General features: G+C 40.0%; 1 protein-coding gene across 1 annotated transcript in view; it reads right to left on the bottom strand.

Annotated features, from left to right (window-relative positions):
- Positions 1-12,257, bottom strand: part of PHB2 (prohibitin 2) — a 303,055-nt gene that overhangs the window by 279,743 nt on the left and 11,055 nt on the right. The window contains exon 2 of the mRNA XM_044079628.1: positions 4,660-4,791. Coding sequence (XP_043935563.1) covers positions 4,660-4,791 — 132 coding nt within the window. The remainder of the gene's footprint in view (positions 1-4,659; positions 4,792-12,257) is intronic.

The following is a 12,257-nucleotide window of genomic DNA, read 5'->3' as shown; positions in this document are numbered from 1 at the left end:
ACTAAAGGGGGTCACCGGAGTCAAGCTTAGGAAATATTTAGATGTAACCAATAACTGCCTCCACAAGGTTTGTTTATCAAACAATGACCTTGCAGCTGCATTCCATAAGCAGCACAGAGTACACCACCACAGTATCTATCTGTATACATGTGGAAATCTGGGTTTTCTTGTGTGTGCACATTGCATTAACCTTTTAAGCAGAATCAAATCTCTAACAAAAGTCACTGAAGTAGTACTGTAATGACATTACAAAAAGCACAACATTCACACAAATGAATTTCTGATTAACATTCACAATCACACTTCTACCTAAATTGACTGACTCGAGAAGCTGTGAACGACTGTTACTCAAACCTGCTGCCTGTAACCATAAGAGCCGCTTGTAGAATGTGTCTCTCTTACTTCCTTTTCTTGCACAACAGTGCTGGAAATGCATGTACACAATGAGGGACAGCATCTGATTAATCAGGACCATCTGTGTTTCTCCATACCTGTATAAATGGGAAATGCATGTACACAATGAGGGACAGCATCTGATTAATCAGGACCATCTGTGTTTCTGCATACCTGTATAAATGGGAAATGCATGTACACAATGACGGACAGCATCTGATTAATCAGGACCATCTGTGTTTCTGCATACCTGTATAAATGGGAAATGCATGTACACAATGACGGACAGCATCGGATTAATCAGGACCATCTGTGTTTCTGCATACCTGTATAAATGGGAAATGCATGTACACAATGAGGGACAGCATCGGATTAATCAGGACCATCTGTGTTTCTGCATACCTGTATAAATGGGAAATGCATGTACACAATGAGGGACAGCATCGGATTAATCAGGACCATCTGTGTTTCTGCATACCTGTATAAATGGGAAACGCATGTACACAATGAGGGACAGCATCGGATTAATCAGGACCATCTGTGTTTCTGCATACCTGTATAAATGGGAAACGCATGTACACAATGAGGGACAGCATCGGATTAATCAGGACCATCTGTGTTTCTGCATACCTGTATAAATGGGAAACGCATGTACACAATGAGGGACAGCATCGGATTAATCAGGACCATCTGTGTTTCTGCATACCTGTATAAATGGGAAACGCATGTACACAATGAGGGACAGCATCGGATTAATCAGGACCATCTGTGTTTCTGCATACCTGTATAAATGGGAAACGCATGTACACAATGAGGGACAGCATCGGATTAATCAGGACCATCTGTGTTTCTGCATACCTGTATAAATGGGAAACGCATGTACACAATGAGGGACAGCATCGGATTAATCAGGACCATCTGTGTTTCTGCATACCTGTATAAATGGGAAATGCATGTACACAATGAGGGACAGCATCGGATTAATCAGGACCATCTGTGTTTCTGCATACCTGTATAAATGGGAAATGCATGTACACAATGAGGGACAGCATCGGATTCATCAGGACCATGCGTGTTTCAACAGTGCTGGAAATGCATGTACACAATGAGGGACAGCATCGGATTCATCAGGACCATGCGTGTTTCTGCATACCTGTATAAATGGGAAACGCATGTACACAATGAGGGACAGCATCGGATTAATCAGGACCATCTGTGTTTCTGCATACCTGTATAAATGGGAAACGCATGTACACAATGAGGGACAGCATCGGATTAATCAGGACCATCTGTGTTTCTGCATACCTGTATAAATGGGAAACGCATGTACACAATGAGGGACAGCATCGGATTAATCAGGACCATCTGTGTTTCTGCATACCTGTATAAATGGGAAACGCATGTACACAATGAGGACAGCATCGGATTAATCAGGACCATCTGTGTTTCTGCATACCTGTATAAATGGGAAACGCATGTACACAATGAGGGACAGCATCGGATTAATCAGGACCATCTGTGTTTCTGCATACCTGTATAAATGGGAAACGCATGTACACAATGAGGGACAGCATCGGATTAATCAGGACCATCTGTTTCTGCATACCTGTATAAATGGGAAATGCATGTACACAATGAGGGGCAGCATCGGATTAATCAGGACCATCTGTGCTTCTGCATACCTGTATAAATGGGAAATGCATGTACACAATGAGGGACAGCATCTGATTAATCAGGACCATCTGTGTTTCTGCATACCTGTATAAATGGGAAATGCATGTACACAATGAGGGACAGCATCGGATTAATCAGGACCATCTGTGTTTCTGCATACCTGTATAAATGGGAAATGCATGTACACAATGAGGGACAGCATCGGATTAATCAGGACCATCTGTGTTTCTGCATACCTGTATAAATGGGAAACGCATGTACACAATGACGGACAGCATCGGATTAATCAGGACCATCTGTGTTTCTGCATACCTGTATAAATGGGAAACGCATGTACACAATGAGGGACAGCATCGGATTAATCAGGACCATCTGTGTTTCTGCATACCTGTATAAATGGGAAATGCATGTACACAATGAGGGAGAGCATCGGATTAATCAGGACCATCTGTGTTTCTGCATACCTGTATAAATGGGAAATGCATGTACACAATGAGGGAGAGCATCGGATTAATCAGGACCATCTGTGTTTCTGCATACCTGTATAAATGGGAAATGCATGTACACAATGAGGGACAGCATCGGATTAATCAGGACCATCTGTGTTTCTGCATACCTGTATAAATGGGAAATGCATGTACACGATGACGGACAGCATCTGATTAATCAGGACCATCTGTGTTTCTGCATACCTGCATAAATGGGAAATGCATGTACACAATGAGGGACAGCATCGGATTAATCAGGACCATCTGTGTTTCTGCATACCTGTATAAATGGGAAATGCATGTACACAATGAGGGACAGCATCTGATTAATCAGGACCATCTGTGTTTCTGCATACCTGTATAAATGGGAAATGCATGTACACAATGAGGGACAGCATCTGATTAATCAGGACCATCTGTGTTTCTGCATACCTGTATAAATGGGAAATGCATGTACACAATGAGGGACAGCATCTGATTAATCAGGACCATCTGTGTTTCTGCATACCTGTATAAATGGGAAATGCATGTACACAATGACGGACAGCATCTGATTAACCAGGACCATCTGTGTTTCTGCATACCTGTATAAATGGGAAATGCATGTACACGATGAGGGACAGCATCTGATTAATCAGGACCATCTGTGTTTCTGCATACCTGTATAAATGGGAAATGCATGTACACAATGACGGACAGCATCTGATTAACCAGGACCATCTGTGTTTCTGCATACCTGTATAAATGGGAAACGCATGTACACAATGACGGACAGCATCTGATTAACCAGGACCATCTGTGTTTCTGCATACCTGTATAAATGGGAAACGCATGTACACAATGAGGGACAGCATCGGATTAATCAGGACCATCTGTGTTTCTGCATACCTGTATAAATGGGAAATGCATGTACACAATGAGGGACAGCATCGGATTAATCAGGACCATCTGTGTTTCTGCATACCTGTATAAATGGGAAACGCATGTACACAATGAGGGACAGCATCGGATTAATCAGGACCATCTGTGTTTCTGCATACCTGTATAAATGGGAAACGCATGTACACAATGAGGGACAGCATCGGATTAATCAGGACCATCTGTGTTTCTGCATACCTGTATAAATGGGAAACGCATGTACACAATGACGGACAGCATCGGATTAATCAGGACCATCTGTGTTTCTGCATACCTGTATAAATGGGAAACGCATGTACACAATGAGGGACAGCATCTGATTAATCAGGACCATCTGTGTTTCTGCATACCTGTATAAATGGGAAACGCATGTACACAATGAGGGACAGCATCTGATTAATCAGGACCATCTGTGTTTCTGCATACCTGTATAAATGGGAAACGCATGTACACAATGAGGGACAGCATCTGATTAATCAGGACCATCTGTGTTTCTGCATACCTGTATAAATGGGAAATGCATGTACACAATGAGGGACAGCATCGGATTAATCAGGACCATCTGTGTTTCTGCATACCTGTATAAATGGGAAATGCATGTACACAATGAGGGACAGCATCTGATTAATCAGGACCATCTGTGTTTCTGCATACCTGTATAAATGGGAAATGCATGTACACAATGAGGGACAGCATCTGATTAATCAGGACCATCTGTGTTTCTGCATACCTGTATAAATGGGAAACGCATGTACACAATGAGGGACAGCATCTGATTAATCAGGACCATCTGTGTTTCTGCATACCTGTATAAATGGGAAACGCATGTACACAATGAGGGACAGCATCGGATTAATCAGGACCATCTGTGTTTCTGCATACCTGTATAAATGGGAAATGCATGTACACAATGAGGGACAGCATCGGATTAATCAGGACCATCTGTGTTTCTGCATACCTGTATAAATGGGAAATGCATGTACACAATGAGGGACAGCATCGGATTAATCAGGACCATCTGTGTTTCTCCATACCTGTATAAATGGGAAATGCATGTACACAATGAGGGACAGCATCGGATTAATCAGGACCATCTGTGTTTCTGCATACCTGTATAAATGGGAAACGCATGTACACAATGAGGGACAGCATCGGATTAATCAGGACCATCTGTGTTTCTGCATACCTGTATAAATGGACTCCTTCACACCATAGCCAAGCGCTCCGGCCCCTATAAGGAACTTCAAGGCAGTGCCCATCCCCCGGGGTCCAGCAGGAATTCGGCCTGCAAAATCTTTCAAGTTCTGTGCCATTGGATCTGTAAAGACAAACATTAACAAGAAATTGCTCATTAACATGTCTCTGTACTTGGAAAAACTGCAACTACTCACAAAAAAAAAAAAATATATATATATATATTTTTTTTTTAGGTCCTAACATTTATACTTGGGATTTGCACACAAATTCCATTCACCCACTCAAATATAGCATGCTTCACAGGGCATCGCTGAAAGGGTACAACTTTAAATAAACTTCCCACACTTGCTTTACCCGTCCATTCCCACAGCAGAAGTGCAGGATACGTTCTTCTCTCAGAACTTTTACCATGGATGGCCTAAACAATTCAAGGAAGTGCTTTAAATTCCAACTGTTAACATTTGCATGTCAGGTCCAACACACATTTATCAGTAACAGTATCACTGTATTTGTCTTCAGTCTACATAAAACAAATGTTAAAAACATATCATGTCAATATGAAGAATACTCAACTAAATGCATAGATGGTTGCAATAGTGATCTCTGAAAAGAGATATGCAAGTAGCATACAGTTTGCGCTGTCATAGTCAAGACTGAAGTGAGCCTGACAATTGACAGATATACTTAATTTAACAGCTCTTGTACATGATACAAGAAAGTGAATGTTGTCCAAGTCCTTACTTATGATGCTTGGATAACCAACTCTTCCAAGATGGACCGATGCAGACTCTTGCCTTTTAATAATGTATAAAGCATAGGCTTCAGTCACTCGCAGTTTATACTATGCCTAGAGAACACTAATTATATCATCCTCATTTTTATTAAACAGAGAACCACAGTTAGCAAGATCGATGCAATCAAATGTGAGAGAGTGAACTAAACGTGAGGAGCTCCGAATGCATGTAACCTCTGAAATTTCACTTCACATTTACCCCAAAAAACAAGCAATCATTTCCCAGTGGTGACCATTTGGAATATTGGGACCAAGCGATCAGATCCGGAAATATACAGACCGAGTGTCTGAAAGAACAGACCTGCATATACAACATGGAGGTTGTGTGTGTGTGTGTGGGATTAAGAGCTATTTTCAAGATTTGCTCTTCCCCTGAGTTTTCGGTAATTTTTTTTTCCCCGACTTGTTGGCTCTTGGCATTTTGACTGCTAACATTTCATTAAGGAGCCTTCCGGTCCTGCAAGTAAAACCACTTAAGATGGCATTCCCCTGAAATTGGACTCTATAAATATCTTCCAGATTGTTAGATGCTCCTCTGGATTCATCAAGAAGGCTTTTATTAACCCAATACATTCAGTTAATTACTGACAACAGTAACTTAAATGAATTTCACACACACTGCATGAAAGCAAAATAGCTCCTTCACATCACTTCAAGGGAATACTGACCAACCATTTACTAGAATTAATAGTTCAGTATGTTTCTTGAGACATTTTTTTCAAAGCATCTTTTATCACCAACTCCATGGTACTGCAATGGGAGTGGCATTTGTTGCCATCTATAGCTTTTTGTTTACGGGATATTTTGAGATTTCAGTGCATCTATATTCAACAAGCCCCCCCCCCCAAAAAAAACATACAGATATGTGAATGTGCTGGTGGCTGTTGTGGAAATATTCAGTTATGTTGCTGAAAAGCTAAAACCTGAATAAGTATGCCATACAGTTCAGGAGTTCTTGCAAACAGTTTTGTAATGGCCACGTAAAAAAATTATACCAAGTAGATCACTTCCATCATTTCTGAAGTACTCATTAGGGACATTTTTATGCCATCAGCCATGTGTCACCTGAAGCACGTTTCAAATATTGCCCTGTTCACAACTGATTACAGAGAAGAGAATTTGCAATGGATCTACTAATAAATAATTGGCCACTGCAAGATTAGGTTTCTCTTACATGCAGTTTGTTAGACATAAATACAGTATTAAAGCAAACATATGCAAGGAATGTTTTAGTACAGAACAATCTTCAGTCATGAATACTACTACTTCTTTCGGCTTTTCCCGGTTAGGGGTTGCTACAGTGGATCACCTGTCTGCTCATGATTGGCAGTGGAGTTTTTATGGTGTCGAGTTGCCAGCCCGGTGACCAACCTTACACAGAAGGCACACAAACGCACACACAATGTGCATTATGTTAAGTACAAACAGGTGTGTAGAAATCTTAGAAAATTTACAAGGTTTTGGTATCAGGAGATATAGTTCAAACAGTAGTTAGTTCGGACTGATATACAAAAAGTCGTAGCAGTGCAGTCCGCAAACGTTTGGGACAGACACTCAAGAGTTGAGTGCAGAAATCAGGTGAAATATCCAGCATTCCGGAATACTAATTATATTATTCAGGAATAGAATGATTCTGAATATAATGAGTGCAGAAGCTACAATCTGTTTCAATTTATCAGCACAGTTATTCAAAACAGCAACATTTCATTCGGACAATGTTGACAGTGAGTACAGAATTGAGAGAGATTACGAGTGTGGAAGCTGCAGACATTATAATTCAGTCGATTTCAGTTTATCAGCACTGTTAGAGACAGTAACATCGGATTTGGATATTGCTGACATCTGCCTCCACTGTACTGTACATGATAAAACAAACATTCTTGATGAAACTATATTGTATGCAGACTTCTATTCTGAAAGGTTGTTGTTGTGTCTTTCGGCTTATCCCGGTTAGGGGTCGCCACAGCAGAACTCCAGTCTGCTAATATTTTGTGGTGGATTTTTACGGGCTGAGTTACCAGCCCTGATGCACAACCTTCAATGAAGGCATGCCCATTCACGCATGCCTCCACACAGAAGACGCTTGGAGACTCCAACGCGACAATGTCTTCTATGAGGCGACAACGCTACCGCACACCACTTCTATTCTGAAAGGTATAAGAATATTTGGCATATAAAGGAGAAACTGGCACCTGTTCAGCACAGTTCTGGGTAATTAAACAGAAAGACATTTATTCTAGTCTCATCCCAGTTTCTTCCAGTTTATTTTCCACTATACCTACAATTCTTTCTATTCTTACAGCCACCTCTGATGCTTTTTGAGCAGAAGTCATTTAGGAAAAACACATTCAAAATCGTATTAACAGATATGAAAGAAAGAATGATATTCATGAGGTAGGATAATTTAAAAACCCCTCAAGTCAGAGACGAGGTACAAATACTTTTAAAATCAAAGTGCATTATTAATAGTTATAATCCCTTATTACTGTTCTTTAATTTATTTAACTTCCAAAGTTCATACAACTTTATCTGTATATTTACTTACTTCATACCTAGTACCTTGGTTCAGCAATGCATTGACCTTAGTCTTACCATATTTCTGCATAGTTTGTTGCCATACTATGTGAAAATTTCCATACATGTATTGTATTTCTATCCATTCTATATATTCCTTTATTGCATGTTATGTAATTACTTTATGTATACTTTTGTCTGGATTCTTAGAAGCCCTTCAGCAGAGACCCGAGGAGAAAAGCTCCCAAAAAAAAAAAGTTTAAAAAATAGTAAAAATAAAGAAACGCAGATCACATTTTAAGTATACAAATGTCAAAATAAAATAAATAAATAGGAATTTGCACTTTTCACATGGGCTGCATACCTTGTGGCATGGTAACCTTTGTACAAAATTTTCAAAACTAGATATTTCACATCCATCAACACTAGCAGCACCTCTAAATTAGAGATCTTATTACCTGCAGAACAGAATGGACAGTCTATACAGGTGTGTGTACATGCAGTTACTTTTATGCAGGCCAAACTACATGCCTGTGGGAACAAAACATTTCTCTACAACTCAGCGACATTTGTCATACAGAACAAAGTGCACTGCATAGGCACTCACTCTTACATGTAACTGCATAACTTAGGTTTAGCGTTTTGGATCATATGGACACTACTTTTACATAGCACAAGCTGGCAAACAAATGTGGATAGTGAATTTGGGAACACTATAACCCCCATGGTTTATTAGTGACTTCAAGGATATTTAGTGAATTAAGTCATAAAATGTCTTCTCAGTTTAATTTAAAAGCAAACATACTGCTTCAGCAGCCGGCATGTTATTTTATGTTAGTCTGCACTGCCTTCACTTTTATTTTGTTGTTATCAAGCAGTTTTTCAATACTCCAATCAAACATTTTAAAGCTCTAAAATTAAAGTTATAATTAACAAACTTAGTAGAAAAGAAATGGTATTTATATAGATTTGAAGTATTATGACATGAAAGTTGTATGTTTTTGCCACTTTTATTAATTAACGCTTACATTGCATACATAAGCACATACACTATTTAAAGCTGGGAACTAAGGTCGGGTGGCACTATGCCAGGGTAACCCTATGGCTAGGCTTGCAAAGGCCCCAGGGTTATTAGCCTAGTACACACCTATGAACCTATTTAACAGTAGGTATAGTCAGCTCTTGTTTTGTCCTACTGGACAGTGAATACTTCATTACTTACTGATATTAATGTTATTATATTTGTCCTTTGATAACCAGGAAAGCCTCACTGAGCCAATGGTCCATTTTCAGCTGAGGCCCAAGCAAAGCTGCACAACAAATTCAAAATCATTTAACAACCGTTGATGAATAAATTATATACAACGGGAGAAAAGTCCCACAACAGACTGAAAACACTTTAAACAAGTGGGCAGCCTGTGTAGAGTACAGTAATATACAGTTACTCAAAATATTGACTATTTCTTTGTTATATTATTAGAAGTATAGTGTGTTTTGATGCCAACACAGACAGAGCAATAGTATGAGATGGGGGAACGTACTGAGCAGGAGGGAAGATTAAGGACTTGGAGAGAGGGACAGACAGAGATTATTATTGGAAAGATAATGTTATGAAAGGACACGAGAGAAGGGGGAAAAACAGTATCAGAAGAGGTAGAACAACATACATTAGTAGTTACGGTATCATTAAAGTGAGAGCTTTGTTTGATGTTAGGCCATTAACACCTGGTCAGACAAGGAAGTGTTAGCGATTCAGAGTGATAAAGGCATAGTTACAGTGAGGTAGATGGTAATGCATCTGCTTTGAGGGTTGTGCAGGTACAAGTCCATGTGTCAAGACAGACTGGTATTGAAACTGGAAAGGTTGCTAGTACGTTTAAGGTATAAGGGGACAGAGTTTAAGGAACGGGCTACATAACTGGAATAGAGAGTTTCCTGCTGACGGATGTAGTTTGTAGGTAGTGAGGAATGTTTTGGTTCAGAGTGAAGTGGCCGAGAATTCTAGTAGGGCTTTCTTTGTTCTGGTTTGTATATTAGTCGACTAGGAGCAGTCAGGTGCAAGTGAGCTGCTTGGGTAAATGAGTACTGAAGTGTGGCCAAAAAATAATCAGAGGTTTCCTGACTGCAAAAATGTTTACTTTTATTCATTTTACCATATTAGTGGTGTCTGCATTGCTCAAAAATGCATACGTTACCTTACATATGGTCAGACGCAATTTCTTTCTAGAAAGCAAGGAAAAATCTGTTGCAGCTGCATAACTAAGGAACCTAGAGAAACTGTGTGTGCAAGGGTGCATGTGAGGGGGGTGGGCTCATGTACTATTAGTGTGAGGGTGACTATGACAGATTCTACTTGAGAAAGGCACTACTAAACTGGGAACAGAACTGAAGGGTTGGGGCTATGTTCCAAGTCATGTGTGCATACGAGACCCCAATAAAATAATTTCAGAAGACATAAGATTATCTGCACCAATTACTTAAACAATAACATACAGAAATTATAATGCAAACTGAGATCTTGCTTATCCTCTGTGTAGGTACCCTTTGTTCTTGTAGCTTGCTTAGTGACTGCCCTCACTTCTGGAGACGATGCACATTGGGAAGGAGAGGTGTGGTTGCTTGACAGCTGAGAACTAACACAAACCTTTATCTAGGACAATAAATGATAAGACAAAGAAATTTACCTTTGCATTTACTCTACTCCAGTTTAGAGAACATAAACATTTTTGCTGTAACAAAGACCTGGTTCAAGGCAGCAGAAAGCATCCCTGCACTACCAGGCTATAACTCATTCCACACTTTTCGGCCCCAGAACTTGGACCAAAGCTCCAAAGGCAGTGGAGATTCCATATTCATAAAGGACGCGCACACCTCCATACTGATAGCTCAACACAACACGACTGAGATACTTCAGCTGCAGCTAACACTGGGTAAGACAGTGATTCAGGTCATAGCCTGCTATAGATCCCCAACCATGTCCCAAGACTCACTCCACATTCCTAAACACCCTGGAGAATATTAGGCTGCAACCTAACACTCCCATACTGGGAAACTTCAACTACCTCTCCATTAACTGGGAAAAATATTTTATTATTTATTTACAATTGATTTACCAGGATTGTCCATTGGGCCCGAAGTACCCGTTTTCAATGGAGTCCTGGGGAGAAAAGCTCCTGAATAAAGATACAAAATATTACAGAAGTTTACACATTAACACATTCAGTCAAATTAATACAAATTGATAAAAACAGTGGTTGACAAAATAGAGAAATGTGTGTTCAAGACAAAAAACAGAGGAACAGATTATTACAAGCAAAGAATCTTTGGTTATGCTATATAAGACTAGCATTGCATTGTTGTAGAAAAATATGTAGCATTTAGAATGGAATATTAGAGTTTAAGAATTATTAGGGTGTTATTGCTTTAGCTAATTTATAGTTTCTGGTATATATGATGTGGTGCCTGTATACTCATGTACAAATACACCTGCCCAACGCTTCCTGGAATTAATTCTAATGCCCTGGACAAGCTCGTTCTTACCCCCATTACAGGTAGCAACATCCTTGACCTGGTCATTACCAACATGGGCGACCACTGCTCTAGACCAATAGTTAACTCCTCCCTGGTTAGATCCGACCACAAACTAATCACCTTGGAAATCCAAACCCCCCCCCCCCAACAAAGGTAAACACCAAGAAAAACTTCTCCAAAGCTAACTTTGGGCTTCTAAAAACAAACAGAGATGGCGAACTTCACGGCACCCATGCAACTGGAGAATAGTTGCATGACCGCCAAATCATACACCAAAACACTGTACGAACACGTACACAAATGCATGGATCTCGCCATACCCAATAAAACCAAGATGCTCTCCTCAAAAAAAAAAAAAAGGAAGCAAATCTGGTGGTCCCCTGCCAAACAAACTCTACGCCTTATTCCAGATCAGTTTCCTCCTTCTGTTGAAGTCCCAAGACTGGAAAAACTCCTTTATCAGCCTCAAAAAAAGGCTGAGATCCCTCATCAAATCCTCTAAAGCTAGTTATGAAAACAAAACTGCAGTAGATAGTAAAAGACAACCACAAGGCCTTCTGTAGTTATGTAAAGAATCTCCACGGCAATACCCAGATTTGCTCTGAGTTACTGCACAATGGTACCTTTTATACAGAGCCAACAGACATTGCCAATATACTGAGCAGCAGATTCAATGCTAACTTTACCGCTCCCCCTAAAGGGCCAATCACAACACCAGTAGATTGCCAGGCACCCAGTATTACTGCTGC

Source organism: Protopterus annectens, chromosome 8.part0, assembly GCF_019279795.1.
Source record: "Protopterus annectens isolate FY-2018-M chromosome 8.part0, PAN1.0, whole genome shotgun sequence".
Taxonomy (NCBI): domain Eukaryota; kingdom Metazoa; phylum Chordata; order Ceratodontiformes; family Protopteridae; genus Protopterus; species Protopterus annectens.
This window is presented reverse-complemented; position numbering and strand designations above follow the sequence as displayed.